This window comes from Zingiber officinale, chromosome 2B (genome assembly GCF_018446385.1).
Source record: "Zingiber officinale cultivar Zhangliang chromosome 2B, Zo_v1.1, whole genome shotgun sequence".
NCBI lineage: Eukaryota > Viridiplantae > Streptophyta > Magnoliopsida > Zingiberales > Zingiberaceae > Zingiber > Zingiber officinale.
In genome coordinates this window covers 155,767,099-155,793,800 of record NC_055989.1, presented here as the reverse complement: position 1 = coordinate 155,793,800, position 26,702 = coordinate 155,767,099, and the positions used below count along the sequence as shown (strand labels likewise).

At 40.6% G+C, this 26,702-nt stretch overlaps 1 protein-coding gene across 2 annotated transcripts in view; it reads left to right on the top strand.

The window, feature by feature from the left end:
• The window catches only part of LOC122048027 (protein HOTHEAD-like), a 46,908-nt gene extending 20,815 nt beyond the window's left edge, over positions 1-26,093 (top strand). Inside the window, exons 1-3 of one of the 2 annotated variants that reach the window (XM_042609631.1) lie at positions 24,015-24,158; positions 24,279-25,773; positions 25,885-26,093. In XM_042609631.1, the coding sequence (XP_042465565.1) occupies positions 24,065-24,158; positions 24,279-25,773; positions 25,885-25,921 (1,626 nt within the window). In that variant the 5' untranslated portion in view covers positions 24,015-24,064 and the 3' untranslated portion in view covers positions 25,922-26,093. Of the gene's footprint in view, positions 1-24,014; positions 24,159-24,278; positions 25,774-25,884 lie in introns of those variants that run through there. The other variant, XM_042609630.1, reaches the window with a different exon arrangement.
• Positions 26,094-26,702: the final 609 nt, after the last annotated feature.

Genomic DNA, 26,702 nt, shown 5'->3' with positions numbered 1-26,702 from the left:
TTAAGATGATCTTAGTTAAATTCTTTTTACTATCTTTTAGGTATTGTTAGGGAATTTGTTTGGAGATGATTTTTAGTTTTATTGACTTGTACGGGACGTCCAAGGTTAAGTGTGGGGGATTTGATAACCATGATTTTCATTGCATTATTTTAATTCATAATGCATGTTTTTATTGGATTATTCACAGCATATTCTCACATTTAGATTGCATTTCATAAATTGCATTTGAATTTGGACTTAATTGCAAATTGACTTATAATTATGGTATTTGATGCTAATATTTGATTCTTATTTTGTAAGCATCAAAAGGGTCATGGACCCGATCAAATCAGACCACATCTGGGCTCAAATCAAGGGCTAAACGAGGCGATCAAGCCTCGGAGCATTATAGGCCGTTCATCCAAGATTGAGCAGATCTGAGCCATCCGTTGAAGATATGGCTGATCCAACTTAATGGGGAGCAGATCTGAGCTATTTATGAAGATCCAGAAGTTTTGATCCATATCTGAGTTCATCCAGCCATTGATCCAGCCGGATTAATCTGGACCGTTCATTGAAGACTGGGCGGATATGGACCATCCAGTGATGATCTGATCGATCCGACCTACAGGAGAGTAGATCCAGACCCTAGATCAACATCAGTACCTTCAGATCATATTTTGAATGACTTTTCACCGTTGATTTAGCCCGGAATCATCTCAGCCGTCCGATCAGATCCAGATCTGATTTAAATCTGAGAAGCTACAGTGCAGAAGACGGACTCGGCGTTCGCGATTTCTCTACAGTAGCTTCTTCTTCTTCACCGCGGCGCCGCAGTTCCCATTCCAATTTCCCAATCCGGTGGCTTCTTCTTCTTCACCGACGACGACCACTGAGCTCCGGCGTTCATCTTCCGAGGGCAGAGAGCGATCGAGGAGGTTTCCAGATTGCGTTTTGGGGTCTGTTCCACCGCCGCGTACCTGATTGAAGGGAGGTCTCCCGATCGGCGTTTTTCGCATCCACCAGAGCTTCAGGGAGGTTTCTCGGGAGCTACTGATTTCTTTCCGACCGTCATTCCACAGCGAGGTTAAGTAGATCTGATCAATTTACTTAGCTTTGCAAATCACAGAACCTTTGCTCCGTTTCTTCGGATTGTGAGGTTACCAGCTGGATGTGAGTTGAAAGGAGGTTTCCTGGATCTGTGAACGTTCTCTGGTAATAGCTGGAAGCTCGGGAATTGTTTGTTGGGTGCATGAAAGGAGGTTTCGGAGAGCACTTCTGTTTTGGAGGTTTCCTGGCAGATTGAAGAAGATTGCTACGGGGTTTGGATATGGAATGCTTAGGGTTGTAGATTTCTTTATTTTTGTCTTTGTAGTGTACTTGAATCTGCTCAGATCGGAAGATCTGATTCCTTTGCCTAGCTATTTCTTCTCTAATTCATGTTTTCTGCAATTCTGTTTTCTTGCTTATAGTTCTGATTTCTTGAATTTCTGCATTCTAAACCATGTTTAGCTACTAACTTAGGATATAATCTAGTTTATGTTTTTGACATAGATGACTTGATTATTACAAATTGTTGAGTGACATTCATGTAACTAGCAAACCTTAGATCTTCCAATGGGTGTATTGTTACTGATTGAGCTTTTGATGTTTAATAGTTGAATTCGATTGAGATTGTGAGTTTGATGATAATATGGTTTATACAAGTGTGTTTGAGCTTATGGTTTAATTGCTACTGTGATTGAGAAGTTGAGAGTGAGTGATTCATTAAATTATTGCAATAATGCATGGACCTTCTTTGATCCATTTATGATTGTGGAAGAATTTAATTTGAATTATGAGATAAATGGAAGTACTAAGTTGAATTTTGTTGATATTAGAATTTGATTGGAACCAACTCTAGAATTTACACACATTTACTAGTTAGTCCTTGGAAAAATACGACTTGGGACTCCTTACTACACGTGTTTCATTTAGTTTATGTGAGTTCCAATCTTTATCAATTTGGGGTGCCTTGTGACATACAAAAAGGCCGACACCAGAGCACTGATCGCACAAGAAGTCGCCGACATCACTCAAGGAAGACAGAAGGCGGCGCTGCGGGTCTATATAAACCTCAATCTCGACTGACCGGGACCGCCCAATCTAGGTCACAGAAATTGGAACAAAGATCCAGCCGTAGAATTCAAACTGTCAAACGTCACATCAGCGCTTGTCGCTTCGGGCATGCAGTGATTGCGGCGGCGACACATGGCAGGTCCTCAGTGGTATGCATTTAATGGGTGTCATTATCAGACATGAGCGCATGCTTGATTTTAATGGTGGCGATTTGTACGAATTCTGAGGAGATATGAGTGATGTATGCGTTGATCACACTCGTTCACGGAGCGCCGAAGGAGAAAGCTAAGTACAAATAAACGAAGTGCCGAGTGGCCCAAAGGATCAACCCCACGCACCGGGCTGGCCCGCTTGCAACCTCCTTCGACTAGACTTGAGGGGGAGGCATGTGATCTGGTGGTAAGGAGGGGCCCGTTCCGCAGAGGGTCATTACCACATTGGAGGTCAAGGTCAAGGCGATCAACGCCCATATATCATCGGCCGGTCGGGCAACCCACTTGCCCGACCGGAATAAAAGAATATCCAATCCGACATCATCACAGCTCGGACATGTACCGAGCTTCCAACGCTCAGAATACCAAGTATCGATGAAGCACATGCTGAGTGGCCGACCCGTTCGAACTTACATCAAACCTTGGAACCAGCAACATGGAGTCACGATTGAGCGGATTACGTTTAGACATGGTTCCCTCGTTCGACACAACAGAGGAGCTCGGACAGTGGAATGTTGGCCGAGCAGTCATCCTGCTCGACCCGAAGATGATAGCTTTCGGATGGATGATGGTTGGCCGAGAGGCCATCCCGCTCGACCCTGGAACAGACAAAAGGAGGATCCAGCGATATCCTTTTGGGAACCCGTGCCACTGACAGACGGCATGGTTGGCGGCATGGTCAGGCAGAGGATCGTGCGACGGAAACTTCCACTGTTTTGTCAGTGATATGCTTGGGTCGTTGAGGTATGTTGCCAGGGACATTTTCCTGACATGTCTGTTGGACCGCTGAGCCGGCTAGAAGGAGGGTTAAATAACCTGCAAATTCAAACACAACCTTTCTCGAACTTCTTAAGCTAACACTTGCATAAATTAATTAAACATAAAATAACAAAAAGTCGAGGCACCGGATTTGACTTAGTTACAACCGGGGAGGTTGTTAATCCAAGGAAGATGATTGCACTAAGAACTCCTTCAGACGGAGAAGCCCCTTACAACGATGAAGCGCAGAGAACAAAATCTTAACTACAGATAAAGTGTACAAGTGTAGAAAGAATGAATTTCTTGAGTTGTTGAAAAGCTTCTGGACCAAGGTTTTATTTATAGCTTTAGTCGAGGCGCCCCGAAGGGTTCCGGATGCCCTGGGGGGATAAACTTTATCCCCTAACGTTCAGATCGAGTCAAAACTCGATCTGGTCAAAAAGTATGGTTTGGGCGCCTGGAAGCATCCTGGGCGCCCCAGACTGATCCGTGCGCCCGGAATGGTTTCGGGCGACCGGACCACGAAAGTCAACAAGGTTGACTTTTCTCGGTCCGGGACGTCTGCTTCGGTTCAGCTCGTCTCGGTCTGGGTCTTTCGCTCCGGCTCCGCTAGTTTGGGTGATCTCAGCCATCCGGAAAAGGGCTCACCCGAACCTAACTTCCGGCCTTCTCGAGCGGGCTTCCACTCCGGCTTCTCGTCCCTCGGAATCATCGTGTGCTTCCTTCTCGCCCGCCAGCGTACTCATCTGTAGTCTTCGTCCCTCTGTCGTGCCCTGTGTTGACCTTCTCGCTAGCTACGTCTCTTGCTCCTCGAGCAGTCTTCTGCTCCGGCTTCTCGTCCCTCGGAACCACCCCACGCTTCCTTCTCGTCCGCTGGTGTACTCTTCCGCAGCGCCTCATCCCTCGGACGCACCGCATGCCGTCCTTCTTGCTAGTTGCGTCTTCCGCTCGACTACCTATGCTCCTAAGTTCCTGCACACTTAAAACAAAGTTAAAAATACACAGGATCTAACTTAACTTGTTGATCACACCAAAATAACCTTGGTGTTCCAACATATTTTTTCAAGGAAAGTTTCGGGAAACATGCACGCCTCGAGAAGTGTGCTCGCGCGCTCTCGGAACCCTATATAAGGAGCCATATTTATAGCCTTTTAGTTGTATGAACAATGCCAAATATAAATTCGTATAAAAGATAATAATACTTTTTTTTCAATATATAATGCAGGAATTGTTAATAATAATAGAAAAGTACAGTAGAAACAAAATTTGAAAGAAAAAGGTTGAAGAAATATGGATATAGACCGTAATTAATGAAACATTTAGGGTATTTAGATCATGATTAGATTGGATTAGATCATACAAAAATAACTTTGAGATTTTGACACATATACATAACTACTCTCCAGAATTATTTGGTAAATCAAATTTTGAGGACAAAATTTATAGGGAGAAAATTATAAAGTCTCACAAGTATAATTAAAAATTTTATATACAGAATCACACGACCGTTAATTGAGGGAAATAAATTATGAAATTTTTAGAAATTTTGAGGATTTTCGGAAATTTTAAATGAACTTGTTCAATAGTATTAAAGGGGGTTATAATAGGAAGCTTAGGGAAAACATATGGTACCGTATAAGTAGGAGATGATCGACCTTTATTACCCTACGTTAATGCCAACATAACATGACCTAAGTATAAGAGCTCACTATTCACGGCACTCGCCACATCTCACTGCCCTAATCCCGCCGACCCTTTCTTCTCCTCATTTTCCCGAATCGACGGAGCCACTCGTCGCCTCTGGAGTCCGACTGAGCATCTCACTGCCTAGCGGAGTTTCGCAGGCGACGCCTCAGCTGGACGGAGCACATCGCGAGGGCGGGTGGAGGCGAGACGAAGTAGAAAGAAGCAAGTTCAAACCTATATGTTGAAACGAGATCTGTGGGGTAAGCGAAATATGGCTAGGGGAGTCTAGAGTGTTTGTTCGTCATGCAGATTGTTTGAATGAGTTGCGATTTGCGTTTTTGATAGTGTCTGGCTTCGTCGCATGGTTTCTTTCCGTTTTCCGCAAATGGATCTGGGCAGGTATGTTGAATCGGGCTTCCTCGTTGGGAATTTCTAGTGTTGGTGCTTGTTCTCAATCGCATCGGAAAGCTTTGGGGTTTAGCTGTGGACTGTTTGGGTTTTTGCCGAAGACGTTTGTTTTGCTATTGTTCTAATTGTGTGGACGGAATGGTGATAACTCAAGCCTTAATTGATGATACCTTTGCATTTTCCGGTTGTTAATGAGCTATGTTTCTTCGATTTTCCTTGTCAGTTTGAGGTTGGGATCAATTTCTCGATGAGTTGGTTGATTTTAACGTTTCTGTCGCTCTCTGTGAACTTCAACGGAATGTTTCTACATCACGGTGTTGTTTTAATTCGTTGACAGATTTGGTTTCATGAATTGATTTTGGTGGTTGCTTACGCCTAGATAAGGTAGATCTTCTTTCCCTTGACAAATGGAGATTTCTGGTTTGATTTATAAGGTTCGTTCGATTCGTTGAAGTTCTGAATTGGGCTCTGGATGGATTCATGTGAACTGATATGCTTTTGGATTAACTGAATTATGCTAAAGTTATATAAACTAATATAGAAGGAATGACTGGATTATACTAGATTTTGGCAAAGCGAGGGATCGGGTCGGACGACTCATTGGGCGAGCGAAGTGAAGTGAAGGATCCTCGGGCGAGCGAAAGACGATGGCGAGCGAAGGATCCTTAGGATCGAGGCTTGGTGAGCACATCCCCCTTCCGTTCCCCCCGCATGTGAGTTTTTATCTGTTTATCTCTTGCTAGACAATCAGACCATTTTTGTGATTTACAAGGAAGCTGAAGCTTACTCAAAAATATTAATCACTAAACCAATTCTATCAAAATATTTAAGATCAATATGTTTTCTGAGAATCCAAATTATGTGAAAACTACTATTAGAAGTGTCAGGTTCAAGCAAGCCTATGTAATGACAAAAAATGCACACAATTACGAAAACAAGACATCTGATAAAACAAATTCTCAAGGAAGAATTGAATAAATGATATTTAATTATTTAGACTCGAAGAACAAATGCAATAAATGACATTTAGATATTTACAAATTACAAAGCAATTATTCATAATAACACTTTTGAAATAATCAGTAGTAAGTGATAAAAATTTCAACAAATATATTCACAAAAGAAACATAAGGTAGAATGCATCATATTGAAATCAGAGCATACAACCTTTTCAGCATACAACAATAAGGAAGATGGATAGTTCACAACAAGAAGTTCAAAAAAATTTGAAAACCATTAGCCTAATGTCAACTGTCATATGTGCAATTCCATTGAAAATGTACCTGCAAAGAAGAAAATGGTCAATCTGTTCATTATAGAAACGTAATTTATTCATGAAAAAAATTGACCTAATACAGATATTAAAAGAAACAAAATCAGAAGAACAATGGGGAATACTAAAATAGGTAATTGTATGACTTAAAAAAAAAATCAAATTCTTCGACGAAGTCTTAGCCAGGGGTGAATGAAAAAAATGGAAAGGATCTTTTTACTTGACAACTAAAATTTCAATCAGAAATGCACATTAAAACCAAAATTTCAATCAGAAATGCATATTATGTAAGAGTGTTGCACCAATAAGTTCTCAAAATTGTAGATTAATGAGCTTAAGTTGGTAAAAAAAAAAAAATGATAGCTTTGATTACTAGTGCTCGTTACATACTTTTATGAGATATATTATATTCTCCCTTAATATCAGTTTGTTTATGCTCACGTTCTAAAATTTGAACTCTAAGTTATTTGCTAAGATTTATGCATGGTATTGATAGAGTTTCTTCATGTATGTATTTTGTTAGTTACGTTAGTTCTGTAATTTTTTTCATCAAACATTATTGTTGTTCACGCACAGAGAACTTAGTTGGTGCATAGTAGCCTCCTTTGATGAAGAGAGAGTATGAAATTTAAGTATGAAATTTATTCTATTTTTTTTTGTAAATATGAATCATGTCCTCTATCGGCACTCTGAATTCATGTGTACTGTTCGGAAAGAAAAGATAAACTGGGCAAAAGGGCTTCACTCTGAGTTGTTTTTAGTTTAATTTTTCTAATTGATATTGATATTTTCTTTTAAATTGATATTACCCATCTCATATGTGCATGTGCGGGAGATTACGAATGGTTAGGAAGAGGGATATAAAACAAAATATGTGCAATATGATGAACAAAAGAAAGAATATTTGCAACGTTTGGATGAGACAGAAGAACAATTGAATCTATATGAATATTTAAAGATAGATTATAAAATAAAATTAGTGGAGTTAGAGAAAAATTATATGCTGCTGTTGGAGGAAAAGACTAAGATGAAAGAGCTTCTGTTGCAAAAAATGATGTTCTTGGAGGACGAGCCCGAAAAGCCAATCGAAGAGCCAGCCGAAGAGCTAGCTGAAGAGCCAATCGAAGAGCCAGCTGAACAGCTAGCCGAAGTTAATATTCCTGAAGACAGAAACGAAGTCGAAAAGCAAGCCGAAGTTCCTGAAGAAAAATATGAAAAAGTAGATGTTCCAAGGAAGAGTAAGAGGAAGAAAGGCAATTGAGATGTCGGCTTATTGTTTTGTTTATGTTTGTTTTGTTCTTTCATTCCATCTATAGAACAGATATAGCTTGCCACTTTAATGCGCCGCTTCTTTCTTTATAGATTGTCCAACGATATATAGACAATGACAGTGAACATGGATCCAAAGTTTTATTTTTCATTTGCATACCTTTGATTTTGCTATATTAAATGGCTAGAATTCAAAGGATAAGATCATATTTAGAATCCATGTTGCATGACTGTAGAATGATTTATAATTAATTATCAATAAATTCTATTTAAAATTATATATGGCAAAACAATATATATATAAAATAGAAAGAGAGAATAAAAAATAAGACCACTAAAGAAAGACACGGCGAAAATAGCTGGATTAATTTTAGATAGAATTTATTGATAATTAATTATAAATCATTCTACAGTCATGCAGCATGGATTCTAAATATGATCTTATCCTTTGAATTCTAGCCATTTAATATAGCAAAATCAAAAGGTATGCAAATGGAAAATAAAACTTTGGATCCATGTTCACTGTCATTATCTATATGTCGTTGGACAATCTTTAAAGAAAGAAGCGGCGCTTTAAAGTGGCAAGTTATATCTCTTCTAGATGGAATGAAAGAAGAACAAAACAAACATAAGGAAAACAATAAGCCAGCATCTCAATTATCTTTTTTCCTCTTACTCTTCCTTGGAACATCTACTTCTTCATTTCTTTCTTCAGGAACTTCGGCTTGCTTTTCTGCTTTGTTTCTGTCTTCAGGAATATTAACTTCGGTTGGCTGTTTAGCTGGCTCTTCAGCTAGCTCTTCGGTTGGCTTTTCGGGCTCGTCCTCCAAGAACGCCATTTTTTTCAACAGAAGCTCTTTCATCTTAGTCTTCTTTTCCTCCAACAGCAGTATACAATTTTTCTAACTCCACTAATTTTATTTTATAATCTATCTTTAAAGATTCATATAGATTCAATTGTTCTTCTGTCTCATCCAAACGTTGCAAATATTCTTTCTTTTGTTAATCATATTGCACATATTTTGCTTTATATCCCTCTTCCTAGCCATTCGTAATCTCCCGCACATATGAGATGCAATATGTAAGATCAATTTAAAAGAAAATATCAATTAGAAAAATTAAACTAAAAACAACTCAGAGTGAAATTCTTTTGCCCAGTTTATCTTTTCTTTCCGAACAGTACACATGAATTCAGAGTGCCGATAGAGAAGGGCATGATTCATATTTACAAAAAAAAATAGAATAAATTTCATACTCTCTCTTCATCAAGGCTACTATGCACCAGCTAAGTTCTCTGTGTGTGAAAAACAATAATGTTTGACGAAAAAAATTACATAACTAACAAAATACATACATGAAGAAACTCTATCAATACTATGCATAAATCTCAGCAAACAACTTAGAGTTCAAAAACTTTAGAACGTGAGCATAAACAAATTGATATTAAGGGAGAATATAGTATATCTCATAAAAGTATATAACGAGCATTAGTAATCAAAGCTATCATTTTTTTTTGCCAACTTAAGCTCATTAATCTACAATTTTGAGAACTTATTGGTGCTACACTCTTACATAATGTGCATTTCTGATTGAAATTTTGGTTGTCAAGTAAAAAGATCCTTTGTATTTTTTTCATTCACCCTTGCTAAAACTTCATCGAAGAATTTGATTTTTTTTAGGTCATACAATTACCTATTTTAGTATTCCCCATTGTTCTTCTAATTTTGTTTCTTTTAATATCTGTATTAGGTCAATTTTTTTTATGAATAAATTACGTTTCTATAATGAACAGATTGACCATTTTCTTCTTTGCAGGTACATTTTCAATGGAATTGCACATATGACAGTTGATATTAGACTAGTGGTTTTCAAATTTTTTGAACTTCTTGCTGTGAACTATCCATCTTCCTTATTGTTGTATGCTGAAAAGGTTGTATGCTCTGATTTCAATATGATCCATTCTACCTTATGTTTCTTTTGTGAATATATTTGTTAAAATTTTTATCACTTACCGCTGATTATTTCAGAAGTGCTATTATGAATAATTACTTTGTAAATATCTAAATGTTATTTATTGCATTGGTTCTTCGAGTCTAAATAATTAAATATCATTTATTCTAGGTACATTGAATATTTTCTTCCTTGTGAATTTATTTTATTAGATGTCTTATTTTCGTAATTGTGTGCTATTTTTTGTCATTACATAGGTTTGCTTGAACCTGACACTTCTAATAGTAGTTTTCACATAATTTGGATTCTTAGAAAGCATACTAATCTTAAATATTTTGGTAGAATTGGTTTAGTGATTAATATTTTTGAGTAAGCTTCAGCTTCCTTGTAAATCACAAAAAATGGTCTGATTGTCTAGCAAGAGATAAACAGATGAAAACTCACATGCGGGGGGAACGACAGGGGGATGTACTCACCAAGCCTCGATCCTAAGGATCCTTCGCTCGCCATCGTCTTTCGCTCGCCCGAGGATCCTTCACTTCACTTCGCTCGCCCGATAAGTTGTCCGACCCGATCCCTCGCTTCGCCAAAATCTAGTCATTCCTTCTATATTTGTTTCTATAACTTTAGCATAATTCAGTTAATCCAAAAGCATATCAGTTCACATGAATCCATCCAGAACCCAATTCATGCATAGCATAAGAAAACTACTAAGTGAAAACCCAACGCATACCTAATAAAAATGGAGAATAGTTTACAACGATCAAAACCAACATGGAATAGGCAAGTATAACATAATATATCAGTGATCAGGAACTAAGCATACAAAGTAGCAGTTAATTCACCCAACTGGAAGCATGGAAACATGAATTTGTAGAACAATTTCGGAACCGATTAAGAGTATTAATCTCTACAGCAATCTCAGATTAACTCACCTGCGTGCATCAAATTCCCGGTGTATAAGGAGAAAGAAACATCGAATATCAAAACTCCGAATAGTTAAGAAACGAAGAATCTGATCTGGAAGTCTTCGGCAAAACAAAGAAAACCTAGCACTAACTTGATTCCATACTACTTCCACAACAACCCTGTGAAACAGAAACCCACAATCGAATAAATCTACCACTCAATCCAGCAACTTCACATGACATGGAGAACAACTTTCGGATTCAATACAGAACTTTAATGAATCGAACGAACCTTATAAATCAAACTAGAAATTTCCATTTGTCAAGGGAAAGCAAATCTACCTTGTCAAGGCGTAAGCAACCATCAAAATTAATTCATGAACCCAAATCTGTCAACGAATTAAAACAACACCGTGATGTAGAAACATTTCGTTGAAGTTCACAGAGAGTGACAGAAACGTTAAAGTTAACCAACTCATCGAGAAATTGATCTCAATCTCAAACTGACAAGGAAAATCGAAGAAACATAGCTCATTAACAATCGGAAAATGCAAAGGTATCATCGATTAAGGCTTGAGTTATCACCATTCCGTCCACACAATTAGAACAATAGCAAAACAAACGACTTGCTATTGTTCTATGCCTACTTAACCGTCTTGCTAATTAACTGAGTTTTCTTTTACCTCGATTTTTCGATAGATGTTGACTCATATCTATCGACGTTCGTGTCAACGCAGTATCATCCTTGGTGAATTTCTCAAGAATCTTGTCCACGTAATGGGACTGACTAAGAACAAGTCCTTCTGCCGTTTTAAGAATTTTGATTCCTAGAATCACATCAGCTAGGCTCATGTCTTTCATGTCAAATCTTGAGTTCAACATATCTTTTGTGATCTTATCATTACTCCCAATGATAAGTATGTCATCTACATAGAGGCACAAGATGACATAGTCACTCTCCGTAGCTCTCATGTAGACACATTTATCACATTCATTGATCTTGAATCCATATTCTATCATGGCATTATCAAATTTCTCATGCCACTGCTTTGATGCTTGTTTCAAGCCATACAATGATTTCACCAATCTACAGACCTTATTTTTCTGTCCTGGCACAGAAAATCCCTCAGGTTGGTCCATGTAGATTTCTTCTTCTAAATCCCCGTTTAGAAAGACTGTCTTTACATCCATTTGATGTACTTCGAGATTTCATAGAGTGACAATAGCTAACAATACTCTATTGGAAGTTATTCTCGATACCGGAGAGTATGTATCAAAGTAGTCAATGTCTTCTCGTTGTCGGTATCCTTTAATTACCAATCTGGCCTTGTATTTATCGATTGTGCCATTTGATTTTATTTTTTTCTTGAAGATCCACTTGCAACCTAGTGGTTTACTTCCCGGAGGAAGATCCACAAGTTCACAAGTGTGATTTTGCAAGATAGATTCTATCTCAGATACAATTGTCTTTTTCCAGTGAGGTCCATCAGAAGAGCCTACAACTTCTGAGTAACTTCGGAGCTCACTCTCTAACATGAAAGTGATAAAATCTGATCCATAGGATTTTTCTACTCGAGCTCTTTTGCTCCGTCTAGGCTCAACCTCCACGGGTTCCTCGTCGTCATCATCTTTTTCTTCGCCTTGTGTTTCGGTTGCCCGTTTTGAGGAGCTATCATCCTCACGAGTCTTATACGGAAACACATGCTCAAAGAAAGAGGTATTTCAAGATTCGATTATCGAGTTCTTGTGTATCTCCGGTACGTGTGACTCATACATACAAAATCGATAAGCACTGGTGTTATGTGCATATCCAATAAATATGCAATCAACAGTCTTTGGTCATATTTTAATTCTTTTTGGATCAGGTACCAACACTTTGGCAAGACACCCCCACATTCGTAAATATTTGTAGGACGGTTGTCTTCCATTTCACAACTCATAAGGGCTCTTATCTATTTTCTTCCGGGGCATCCTATTTAAAAGGTAATTAGCTATTAACACAGCTTCCCTCACATGAGCTCTGGTAATCTAGAGCTTAATAGAAGAGCATTCATCATCTCCTTAAAAGTTTGATTCTTTCGCTCAACAACTCCGTTTTCCTGAGGAGTATATGGAGCTGTTGTTTCGTGTCTGATCCCATGTTCAACACACAACTCAGTGAATGGTGACACATTTTCACCGCCTCAGTCACTTCGAACTACCTTAATTTTCCTATTAAGTTGATTTTTCAACCTCATTCTTATAGAGAGCAAATTTCTCTATAGTTTCATCCTTACTTTTGAGAAGATACACATAATAATATTTTGTGTTATCATCTACAAAAATGATGAACTATTTATTACCACCACTTATTGGTGTACCTTTTAGGTCGCACACATCAGTGTGGATTAGGTCAAGTGGTTCATTATTTCTTTTAATATGTTGAAAGGATGACCTTGTCATTTTTGCTTCAACACAAATCTCACACTTGTGTTTTGGGTCAATGTGGAATGTAGGTATGCTTTGCATGTTTATTAATCTACGCAATATATCGTAGTTAACATGTCCTAGTCTACTATGCCACAAACACGAAGATTCAAGCATATAAGTGGAAGAATTTTCATTTTTATTTATCTTGGGCCTAATGACCATTACATTGAGCTTAAACAGTCCATCAGATACATAGTCTCTTCCAACAAACATTCCATTTTTGGACAATACAACTCTGTCCGACTCAAAAACAATGCGAAAGCCATGCTTGCTTAACAGTGATCCGGACACTAGATTCTTCCGAATCTTAGGAACATACAGCACATTATTCAGAGTGAGGTCCTTTCCCGAGGTCATCTTCAGCACCACCTTTCCTTGACCCATGATGTCCGAGGTTGCTGAGTTCCCCATGAACAGTTTATCTCCAGTGACTTCCTAGAAGTTGTGGAGCAGCTCATTGTTGCAGTACACATGTCTGGTGGCTCCAGTATCGATCCACCATTGTCGCGGGTTTGAACCGATCAAGTTCAACTCAGAGACCATAGCGCAGAGGTCGTCCATTTCTGATCCCTCATTCAGGTTGGCCTCTTGTTTCTTCTTCGGCTTTCTGCACTCCGAAGATTTGTGACCCACTTTGTCACAGTTGAAGCACTTCCCAGAAAACCTCTTCTTGCAGATGCCTCCTCTGGGTCCCATTTTGGAAGACTTGGGGTTCTTCCGCTTCGAGCTTTAACCGAGCTCGACCACGTTGGCTTTCATAGTAGCCTGAGAGAACAGTTTCCTCTCTGAACTCTTGTTGTCTTCTTCGATGCGAAATCGAACAATGAGGTCTTCCACATTCATCTCCTTCCGCTTATGCTTCAGGTAGTTCTTGAAGTCCTTCCAGCCGGGAGGCAGTTTCTCAATGATAGCAGCCACCTGGAAGGTTTCACTCAGAACCATCCCTTCTGAGTGGATCTCGTGCAAGATCACCTGAAGCTCCTGGATTTGACTGATCACCGTCTTGGAGTCAACCATCTTGTAGTCCAGGAATCGGCCCACGATGAACTTCTTTGCCCCTGCATCCTCCGTCTTGTATTTCTTGTCCAGGGACTTCCACAGCTCCTTAGCCGTTCTCTTCATGCTATACACAGCGTACAACGAGTCGGCAAGGCAGTTGAGGATATAGTTTCGGCAAAGGAACTCTGAATGAGTCCATGCCTCCACTGTACTAATGGTTTGCGCATCAGCATCCTCAGTGTGCTTGGGAGGATCCTCGATCAAGAACCGAGCCAGATTGAGCGTGGTCAGGTAGAAGAGCATCTTCTGCAGCCACCTATTGAAGTTCAGTCCACTGAACTGTAGGCGCAGCGGGGACCGACAAGAAGGGAGTGAATTGTCTGCAAATAAAAATAACCCTCCTCAAAGCTTTTCAACTTAAATAATAAAGCAACAGATATGAAATTCAACAGAACTAAAATAAACAGAAATAGAAGACTCGGCTATTTACTTGGTTACAACCAAGAAAGTTGTTAATCCAAGACAGTAAGAGAGCGCACTAAAAGAAGTCTCCTTCTCTGAAGGCGGAGTAGCCTTTTACACTTGAAGAGCACAGAACTGTTGCTTAGGAAATGAGAGTACAGGAGTTGTATTTCGAAATCGTTGTCCTCTAAAGCTGCCCGAGACCCTCTTTATATAGGGGTTCTTGAGCTTATCAGATCACCTGATCCTTCGGGATCAGGTTTGACTCGAGAGAGATCGGTCGACCGATCTCCAGGTTCGGTCGACCGAACCTGCTGTACCTGCCCGACTTTCCGTCCAGGTGCAGTCTCTGTTGATCGAGCTCAGGTTCGGTCGACCGATCCTTGTGTTCGGTCGACCGATCGGCCAACGGTCTTCCTCTGCGCTGGCCCGATGAAAACGCTCGACTCAGTCTCTGGATAAACTTGGATTTGGTCGACCGATCACTTCACCGCTGGCAGATGTGTTGCTGACGTGACACCAACGGCTGACTTCGGTTAATGAAGGGTTCGGTCGACCGATCAATAGGTTCGGTCAACCGAACCGTTGACAAGTCAACTCCAGTTGACTTGCTCCGGTTCGGCTCCTTGGGTGATTGCGGCCATCTGGAATAGGGCTCACCCGAACCCAGTTCCCGGCCTTCTCCTGGAGCAGTCTTCCGTCCGGCTTCTCGTCCCTCGAACGCCGCGCACGTTCTTCTCGCTTCATCGGAGTACTCTTCCGCAGCTCTCTCGTCTTTCGGACGCACCGAGCCCGTCGGCTCCCTTCCCGTGCCGTCCTTCTCGCTAGCTGCGTCTTCCGCTCGACTTCCTGCGCTCCTAAGTTCCTACACACTCAGACACAGGGTTCAGACAAAACGCAGGACCTAACTAACTTGGTTGATCACATCAAAGCTACTACGGGGTCCAACAATCTCCCCTTTTTTAATGTGCATCAACCCAAGTTCAAGTTAGGGTAAAACAGACAAAAAGTAATTTTAAAGAAAAATTACTAAACTAGCATATTAAGCATAAGTTTTGCAATAAGTAAAATTGCAACATTATTTAGAAAAAAATATTAAAAATTTAAACTTTTAAATTTTCTTTTTAAATTTCCTAACTCCCCTAACTCCCCCTAAACTTGTACTTTTTGTTGGACCCCGTGGTAGTTTTGATGTGATCAACCAAGTTGGTTAAGTCCTGCTATGTTTGATCACTGTGTCTGAGTGTGCAGGAGCTTAGGAACACAGAAAGTCGAGCGGAAGACGCAGCTAGCGAGAAGGACGGCACGGGTAGGGAGCCGACGGGCTCGGTGTGTCCAAAGGACGAGAGAGCTGCGAAAGAGTACTACGGTGGGCGTGAAGAGCGTGCGCGGTGTTTGAGGGACGTTAAGCCGGGACGGAAGGCTGCTCGAGGAGAAGGCCGGGAATTGGGTTCGGGTGAGCCATATTCCGGTTGGCCGCAATCACCCAAAAGAACGGAGCTTCGGAAGCCAAAGCGAAGAAGAAAAGGAGTCAAAAGAGGCTGGAAATTACTGTAGCAGGAAGTTACTGTAGCAGAAGTTACTGTTGCTTGAAGGCGCCTTAAACAAGCATTGAAGGCGCCTTCATTGCTTGTTGAAGGCTCCTTGAGCCAGGTCAGAATGACCGTTCGAGCACCGGATAGAATTCTATCCACTCACCGAGCTGGAGGCGCCTTGGACCTTGTTGGAGGCGCCTTGGACCCTCGGGATAGAATTTTCAAGAGCTATAAAAAGACCCCTAGAGCTAGGAATTTAACAACAACTCAAGCATCCAACTTGTAATCAATTCCTAGCAACTAAGTGAGCGTTTTAAGTGTAAAAAGGCTTCTCTGCCTACAGTTAAAGGAAATTCTGCTAGTGGAGCTTTTCATTGTCCTGGATTAACAACCTCATTGGTTATAACCAGGTTAAATTCTATTTCTGTTTATTTTTCTGTCTCCTTAATTTAGTTGTTATTTTATTGCTGATTTTATTTCTGAGTTGAAATCCGAGGAGGGTAGTTTTATTTTTGTTTTCAACAATTCACCCCCCTCTTGCCGGCCTCCGCTGCAGTTACACTTTTCTCTCCCCCTTTGATCACAACAAAAACGGGGAAGCAAGTTCTTAAGGGAAAATAAAAATTCTAATATGATTTCTTAGAATTTTTCAAAAATAATTTCTAAGTTAAAAATCTATTTTCTAAGAAAAAAATTTTCAAAACTTAGAAAAAAAATGTTTGTGCACTTTCAAAGTATTTTAGTTTTACTTTTAATGTTTTTTCAGAAAGTCAATTAAACATTTTGTTTCAATATTTCAACTTCCAGGTCGTGGCGAGCTACTAGGCCTTCTTGGTTATTGAAGCAACAACCACTTCCTTAGACAAAGCCTTCATAAGGAAAATGTTTAATTTTTTATCTATAAAGCTTTTAATTTTAAGAGTTTAGTATAACACAGATTTTAGAACCCAATAAAGGTTTCTTCCTACAGTATTAGTCAAAAACTTAGGGGATATATAATTCTTAGGAATTTTCCTAAGTTGACCCTGATGCTTCCTTATATACCAATTTAATTTTTCATAAATTTTAAGTCTTGATTTTGGAAAATTATTTTTAAAACATGCATCAGTTTTCAATTTTTTAATTTCTAATTTTAAAACCTCATTTTCTGATTTCGAGTATTCATTTTCCTTTTCTACTTTATCTAATATTTTAGAAAGAGCTTTAATAAAACGAAAGGACTGTTTAGGGTTTAGGGCACGTATCTTACTTAGCTCATCTTGCGATGCTCCCCCTTCATCACAGCTTTCGTCTTCTTCTGTTGTTCCTTCCCCTTCATCTATGCTCATTTCTGAGCTAGACGTTTCTTCTAGCTGATGGAAGGCCATCAGTGCTAACCCCGAGAATTCTTCGACTTCAGATTCGGAGGATGATGAATCATCTCACGTGGCTTTTAAGTTGTATTTAGGTCGAGCTAGCTTCTTACTCTTCTCTTTACTTTTGTTTTTCAGTTTTGGGCAATCATCTTTGATATGTCCTTCTTCGTTGCAATTGTAGCAACGAATCACCCTTTTCTTTTGCTAATGTCTCTTTGTTTGCGATTTAAATTTATTAGACTTGAAAAATTTATTGAAGCGTCTTACCAATAGTACCGCTTCCGATCCGTCGATCGAGGCTTCGGAGTCAGAATCGTTTATTCTTGCCTTCAAAGCGATGTTCTGATTAATCTTTTCTACTCCATTGGGCTCTGCAATTCGAGATTTGTAAAGTTCAAAAGTAGAAAACAAATGTTCTAGAGTACTTACCTCGAAGTCCTTAGAGATGTAGTACGCATCTACTAAGGAGGCCCACTCGGGAGTTCTCGGGAAGGCGTTGAGCGCGTACCGGATCGAGTCCCGGTTCGTTACTTCTTCTCCAAGGTTGGTTAGTTGCGTGATCAGCTCTTTGATCCTTGCTTGGAGTTACGCTACCTTTTCGCCTTGGTTCATCCGGAGGTTCGTCAACTGGGTCCGGAGGATGTCGCGCCTAGCTTTGCTTCGGAAGTACCTTCGTGAAGCTCCAGGAATTTTTCCCAGAGATCCTTCGCGGAGTCATAGTTTCCGATCCGGTTCACCTCCTGAGGTGGCAGAACGCTGAGCAGGTGGAACTCAGCCTTTCCGTTGACGACAAAGTCGGCTTGTTCCTTCTTGCTTCACGTGTTTTCTTCTTTATCTTTCGGCGCTGCATATCCATATTTCATTATTAAAAGTATATCAAATTCAGTTTTAAATACCTCCATTTTCGCTTCCATGTAGCGAAATCTCCGTCGAAATTTGGGGGATGAATGTTCGCGTCAGCCATTGTTCTGATCTTTGTGCTTCAGATGGCGGTTAGTCCTACTGAAGCTGTTGGGCTCTGATACCACTTGTAGGCGCAGCGGGGACCGGCAAGAGGGGGGTGAATTGCCTGCAAATAAAAATAACCCTCCTCAAAGCTTTTCAATTTAAATAATAAAGTAACAGTTATGAAATTCAACAGAACTAAAATAAACAGAAATAGAAGACTCAGTTATTTGCTTGATTACAACCAAGAAGGTTGTTAATCCAAGACAGTAAGAGAGCGCACTAAAAGAAGTCTCCTTCTCTGAAGACGGAGTAGCCTTTTACACTTGAAGAGCACAGAATTGTTGCTTAGGAAATGAGAGTACAGTTGTATTTCGAAATCGTTGTCCTCTAAAGCTGCCCGAGACCCTCTTTATATAGGGATTCTTGAGCTTATCAGATCACCTGATCCTTCGGGATCAGGTTTGACTCGAGAGGGATCGGTCGACCGATCCCCAGGTTCGGGCGATCGAACCTGCTGTACCTGCCCGGCTTTCCGTCCAGGTGTAGTCTCTGTTGATCGAGCTCAGGTTCGGTCGACCAATCCTTGTGTTCGGTCGACCGATCGGCCAACGGTCTTCCTCTGCGCTGGCCCGATGAAAACGCTCGACTCAGTCTCTGGATAAATTTGGGTTTGGTCGACCGATCATGAGGTTCGGTCGACCGATCACTTCACCGCTGGCAGATGTGTTGCTGACGTGACACCAACGGCTGACTTCGGTTAATGAAGGGTTCAGTCGACCGATCAATAGGTTCGGTCGACCGAACCGTTGACAAGTCAACTCCAGTTGACTTGCTCCGGTTCGGCTTCTTGGGTGATTACGGCCATCCGGAATAGGGCTCACCCGAACCCAGTTCCCAGCCTTTTCCTGGAGCAGTCTTCCGTCTGACTTCTCGTCCCTCGAACGTCGCGCACGTTCTTCTCGCTCCATGGGAGTACTCTTCCATAGCTCTCTCGTCCTTCGGACGCACCGAGCCCGTCGGCTCCCTTCCCGTGCTGTTCTTCTCGCTAGTTGCGTCTTCCGCTCGACTTCCTGCGCTCCTAAGTTCCTGCACACTCAGACACAGGGTTCAGACAAAACGCAGGACCTAACTAACTTGGTTGATCACATCAAAACTACCACGGGGTCCAACATGAACTTCTCTGGCTTTTCCCCATGACTGATTGGCACAGTTCCAATCGGGGCGGAGGGGGCCTGCACGTGTTGAGTCTGTTGCACCTCAACATTTCGTTCCGTGACCATCTCAACAGAATCGAGTCTGTTTCAAGATTGTTGGAAACCAAACAATCTGTAGCCGGAGATTTACAGGAAATTAGCTGAATCTAAATACTTGAATTAAATTCAACTCACAGTTAAGATGACCTGAGCAGATAATCTCAGGCTGCTAGCAGAGGCTGTTTTCTGACCTCAGAGTCTGAGCAATCAAAGCGTCCGAGCAGACTGAAGGATAGACAGGCAGAGCGGGAGACCGGTCGGGCAGATCAGAAGGGCAAGTGGCCGACCCAGCAAATGAAGAGTCCAACCGAGCGTACAAACAGAGCAGCGGACCGAGGCCTGTGATCGACGCAGTTTCCTTGAAACAGATTTGTCCCACCTCCGGCTGTGCTTCGAGGTTTTCTCGGATCGTCTGTTTCTCAGGATACAACGGCAAAACCACGAACGCAACCAAACACTGGTTGTTCGTGGTGAACTGAGAGTGCACCTGAGTACTATCACAAGTAGTTTAGCCGAGCGGATGCACGACTGAGAGAAAAGAATCGGGGAACGAAAGTGGAGGAGTTTTCTTGCTTTTGCTTCGCTTTCGCTTTGTTTTTTTTCTCTCTCTGCTTTGCACAAGATCCAACCTCCTTATATAGGAGCTTTCATCTTGCCTGCAATAAATGATCAAATTATGATCATTTAATGCTGAGTTTAATTTCGTTGCTAATGGGTTTAATGTCTTCATTAATGTTTACAAAATCATTATTAATGAGATTAATGTCTCCATTAATATTGAGACGTTACATTAATGTCGAGACGTTACAGAATCAACATAATTTTACATTAATGTTTCCATTACACCCTTGAGTAAGATTAAAGTGGTAATATATTGGTTCGTTCTTTTGGGTAAATTTTACCTCAACTGGTCCGGCATTCGACATGCGCAAGTCGTGCTCGCGCACGAGTCAACGTTGGTTCAGTACAATCCGGCCCCTGGATTTGCACCCACCCCTGCACACTCACGCGTGAGAGAGTCTCTCCCCATGCATATGTTTACAACATCAATGCATGTGTCATAATTTAAGCCAACAATAAAGCCAAGAGATTTCTAATGTGGGACTAAACCCATACACAATAGAGTCTCTTTGTCTCCACCTCTTTATTTCATTCACATTTCCAATAATAATTTCATGGGAAAAATTGCGATGAATTTTAAATATGTGAAGATGTAGTAGTCATTGCTGAGATGTTACAGTTAGACCTTATAACGCGTTCCTTCTAGGGAACAATTTAACATTTGCTCAATATCTTCGGATCAGTTTGTTGAGATTTATTGAAGTTCAACGCTGATTATGACAATCCAACACAATCCTCCTCCTAAAACATATATTATTACCTTTCTTCTAAGAAACAACAAGAACATTATATTAATCCCCACACAATATGGAATGTAGGGCAATCTCTTGAAGATTAAAATTTATCCATATACTTGACCTTCACTGGGAAGAGGATCAACGCATCTAGATCAATAATTCTCACATTTCTTTGAAAACTTTGTGATTTTTAATATATATATTTTCCATTCGTATCTCCTTAGGAGTAAAAAATTTACAAATAAATATCCTTTTAATTATTATTCTATCCCAGGATTTCTCTCTCACAAGCTCGAGGCAATTTCTTGCCAAGCCCAGACTAGGGGTGCAAATGAACCGAGCCGCTCGTGAGCCGCTCGCGAGCGACTCGGTCAAAGCTCGACTCGAGCTCGAATTTGACTGAGCTCGAGCCGAGCTCGAGCCGGCTCGTTTAACGTTCGAGCCGAGCTTGAGCTTATTTAACATAGGCTCGAGGGCTCGTCGAGCCTATTCGAGCCAGGCTAAAATTTAATATTCTAATGTTTAAAACAATTATTACTTTCAAATAATCTAATAAGTTGAGGGGTGCTGGTGGTTAGAGTGTTTTATTGGGTTGTTAGAGGTTGAAGGTTCAAATCCCAGCTTCCGCAACTTATTTTTACATTACAATCCATTTTCGAGTCGAGCTCGAGCCGAGCTCGAGCCGATCATTAAATGGTCGAGCCGAGCTCGAGCTTAAATTCTGAAACTCGCTCGAGCTCGAGCTCGAGCCGAGCCTCTTCAATTTTCTCGAGCTCGAGCTCGAGTCGACCCAGGCTCGAGCTCGGCTCGGCTCGGCTCATTTGCAGCCCTAGCCCAGACTGACTTTCAGATCGAAACCCCTCTTGGATCTGGTCTTTTACGCCCTCAAGGGGCCCAGACACCGACCCAATAAAACCGACAACTTTCCCATCGTTGAATCCTCATCGCATTGTTGGACAAGCGGATCATCACTCGGCGTTGAACATTTTCTGTGAACGAAATAAGAAAAGACATTGTGTATAAGTGTTGTTCTGCGATGAAAAATTCAAATTTAAATTTTCATGGCAAAATTGGCCACCATTTCAAAAATTCACTAGAAATTTGGCCATTAATTCAAATTTTCATCATAAATTTTGCCACGAATTTATAAATTCATCAAAATTTTTGAAGGAACCGTGTAGTCCGCGGGTCACTTGTGGCATTTCCCACCGTCGTAAGCAACAAGGGATAGAAACATGCTTCACAGATCATTCACAGCCTGACCGTGGTGATTTTCACGTTTGTGTTGCACTGGACAGTCTCCACAGTACACAACACAGTTTACTCGTGGTTAGTTCTATGGCCATGTCGTTCATATATTCATTTTTTTTTAGAAAATTATCAAGAATTTATAAATTCATCATAAATTTTAATGAAATAGTGTGGTCCATGGATTACTCGTGAAGTTCCCTACGGCCATGGGTCAACAACCGATAGAACAAGCATTCACAGGTTACTCCATGGCCTGACCGTGGAGAGTTCCACAGCCGTCGTACTCGAGGCAATTTCACTTTCGTGGATTTGTTTTTTATAAATTTCAGTTTCGTTGTAAATTTTGCAATAAATTTAACTTCTGTGGTAAATTTTGTGATGAATTTCAGTTTTAATGTAAAATTTGTGACAAATTTAACTTTCGTGAGAAAATTTTACGATGAATTTCAATTTCGATACAAATTTTGTGATAAATTTGAATTTTGTTACAAACTTTTTACCATGAATTTTAATTTCGTCACTAATCTTTGCGACAAAATTTAAATTCGTGACAAATTTTATGACGATTTCCATTTTTATCGTAAAATTTGCCACAAATTTTACTTTCATCACAAAATATGCCGTGAATTTCAGTTTCGTGGAAAAATTTGTGATGAATTTAAGTTTTATGGAAAAATTTGCTACGAATTATAATTTTGTGGTAAAATTTGTGATGAATTTTAAATTTGTTAAGATGTAGTAGTCATTTATGAGATGTTGACCCTACAACATTCTTTCCTAGAAACAATATAATATAATATTAACTCAATATCTTGATGAATTAATTTATTGAGATTTGTCGAAGTTTAACACTGATCATGACAACCTAATACAGTCCTCCTTTCTCATCTAAGTTTGGGACCGGCAGCAAGGAGTTATTTGTTATTAATATATTTGCTATCCACTAATCACAAATTCAAAACGCATACCGAATCTCAAATTAAAATATTAACTTTATATATATATATATATATAAAGAATGTTTAAAGGGTAATTAATACAATAATTGTCTGCCTTACATAGAGGTTAAAGATACGATGGATAAAAGCCCCATCTAAATATTTTAAATTCTGCTATAAAAAATATTGTCGCCATATTTAAAACATATATTATTCCCTTTCTAAGAAATAAAAAAATATTATGTTAATCCCCATGCAATATGAAATTTTGGACAATCTCATAAAGATAAATAAAAATTTATTCATATAGTTGACCTTAGTGAAGAGGATCAACACATCTGGATGATCAATCATTCTCAAGTTTTCAATTATATTAGCCCCACGCAATATTGAATGTGGACAATGATAAATAAAAATTTATCCATATAGTTGACCTTCACTAACTTGGAAGAGGATCAAGCCATCTAGATGATCAATAATTCTTCAACTGAGACTTTTTTAAGATTAGACCAACGCGGTCGTAGTATATAGAAAACAACCAGTAGAGTGGTTATTATTGACCTGACTTTTTCTTCTTTTTTTTTTATATCTTATTGATCTATTTCTTTTTCTATATTTCTTATTTCGACGACCAACTCAAAGTTTGAGAATTTTTAAAATGGGAGCACGTCTACAGTGTCTTAATGAAGATAATTAAGTTTCAACAACCAGTAGGTGGCTATTATTGACCTGATAATTAAGTTTCTTATTTCTTATTTCTTCGCTTAGAAGTTGTCTAAATATTATATATGCGTGCCAAGTATAACTAACGTATATTTGATCATATTTTATTCGAAGTAACATTATGCGCATCACCCTTAGCTTATATAAGGTTGAAGGATGGATCCAATCCATATTCCATATCCATATTAGTATATTACGTAATTAGTAAATCATGGGGTTGGAAAGTCGAAGAATGCTCATTTCTGCTTCTGCTGTTGCAACTCTCTTCTTCTTCTGCTTCCATGGCTTCTGCTATGCTCTCAACTGTAATGTTTCTCCTCTTCGATCTTTTAATTATATATATGATTAAGCCATGTTAACTTTCGTAATTAATTAATTAGTTGTTAATTTATGCATGGTTTAATTTGGTTTAATTCTGTGAACAGCGCCACCGTATGGCTTCGTGAAGAATGCGACACATGCGCCACGGGTCTCATACCACGACTACATCATCGTCGGCGGCGGGACAGCCGGCTGCCCCTTGGCCGCCACCCTCTCGGAGAGGTTCGACGTGCTGCTGCTGGAAAGAGGCGGTTCGCCCTACGGGAATCCCAACATTTCCAACCTCGCCTCTCAAACCAACAACCTCGCCTACATCACCCCGACCTCGCCGGCGCAGAGTTTCGTCTCCGAGGATGGCGTCATCATGAGACGAGCTCGCTGCCTCGGAGGCGGCACCTGCATCAACGCCGGGTTCTACTCGCGCGCCAGCCGCCAGGAGGTGATGGACATGGGATTGAACCCGAAGCTGGTCGACCAGTCGTTCCGGTGGGTGGAGCGAGAGGTGGTCTTCCGGCCTCAGCTGACGGATTGGACTTCGGCCCTGAGAGCAGGGCTTCTGGAGGCCGGAGTCACCCCTGATAACGGCTTCACCTATGATCACTTGGACGGAACCAAGGTCGGAGGGACGATTTTCGACCCGGCCGGCCATCGCCACACCGCCGCCGATCTCCTCAAGTACGCCGACCCAGCCAGGATCACCGTTCTCGTGCGCGCCACGGCGCAGAGGATCTTGTTCAGGAACGTTACTGCCGGCGGCCACCGTAAGAAGCAGCCGCAGGCGTACGGCGTGGTGTACAAGGACTTAGACGGCAACATCCACGAGGCCCGCCTAAAGCAGGGCTCAATCTCTGCAGGGGAAATCATAGTGTCAGCCGGCGCCCTCGGCAGCCCGCAGTTGCTCATGCTGAGCGGCGTGGGCCCGGCGGACCACCTCCGGTCTTTGGGCATCGAGGTGGTCCTGGACCAGCCGATGGTCGGCCAGGGCATCGCCGACAACCCGATGAACGTCTTGGTGGTGCCTTCGCCGGAGCCACTGAGTCCCACTTCGCTTCAAGTTGTCGGAATCCGGCCGGGCTACTACATAGAGTCTTTGACGGGGTTCAGCTTCGGAGTTGGCAATTCCTCATCCCATACCGGCGTAATAGTTGAGAAATTGGCAAAGCCTCTGTCCCGAGGATATCTTCGTCTCAAGAATGTGGACCCAGAGGACAATCCATCAGTGACCTACAACTACTTCACGGAGGCTGAGGATCTGAGAACATGCGTGGAGGCAATGCAGACGATCATGAGAACGGTGGATACAGAAGCGTTTTCCGAATTCAGATACCCGAATCAAACGGTGGAGTACTTGCAGAATCTCACTGCAAGCTTAGTCGTCAATAACAGAGCAAGAAGTCCGCAGGACGCCACTTCGCTGGAGCAATACTGCAATGACCTGGTGAACACCATCTATCATTTCCACGGCGGCTGTGAAGTAGGGAAGGTGGTCGACCATGACTACAGAGTGATCGGCGTCGACGGGCTCAGGGTCATCGATGGATCCACCTTCAGTTTCTCCCCAGGAACCAATCCTCAAGCTACTCTCATGATGTTGGGCAGGTATATACGTAAATAATAATCAGCCGATCGATCGAATTTAATTTTGATAAAATTATATTATACTATATATGGCATTTATTCTAATTTTGATCATTTTAATGATTTTTGTAGGTACATGGGACTTCTGATAGGAAGGGGCGGCAAGTGATCATGATTGACGATCTTAATTATTATTGCTGATATAAAAAAATGCATGCGCAGCCGATCGATTCTTAATTTATTTATTTTCACAATAAATTAATGTGCTGTGATCGATATATGCTTATGTACTATTTTATTTATTACTAAGATAAAAACAAATAATGTTCATTTAGACCTTTTCATTTGGCTCATTTCGAGTGAATTAAGTAATTAATTTGCTGCTATTCAGCTCAATTTTTTTTTTTTAAAAAAAATGTTATATATAGCATTTTCATCTTCATCTTCATCTGTAAAGTTCATATGATATATAAGATGCTAGCTTTAATTTAAAAGCCCAATCTTAATATGTAATTATTATTTTATCATTTTTAATAAGCAATATATATTAATAATTAATTGGCAGCCTCATCTAATATGTTATCTCTTGCATGGGTTAGGTATTATCGGAGCCAATTCAGCTAGGCTTTTTCATATTTAGTCCGAATGTAATTAACTAGATTAGATTCCTTGACTAGCTAGCGTAGGTATATAATTCAGCCAGAGTAGAGATCTCGACTAAGAAGAGGTTCGTTTTGGCGAAAAAGGTCTCATTTAGATCGAGATCTCGGCCAATCTTAACTAACATTTCAAATAAGTAAGAAATTACAATTGGCCAAATCAATCCAAAATTCCAAGTGGCCATTCTAATTAATTAATTAAGATCGTTCAATCAATCGGCCATCCAATATATTGACAAATTCTGATTGGCAAAAATTCAAGTAACAAAGCCAATCGGCAGCTCCAAGCAA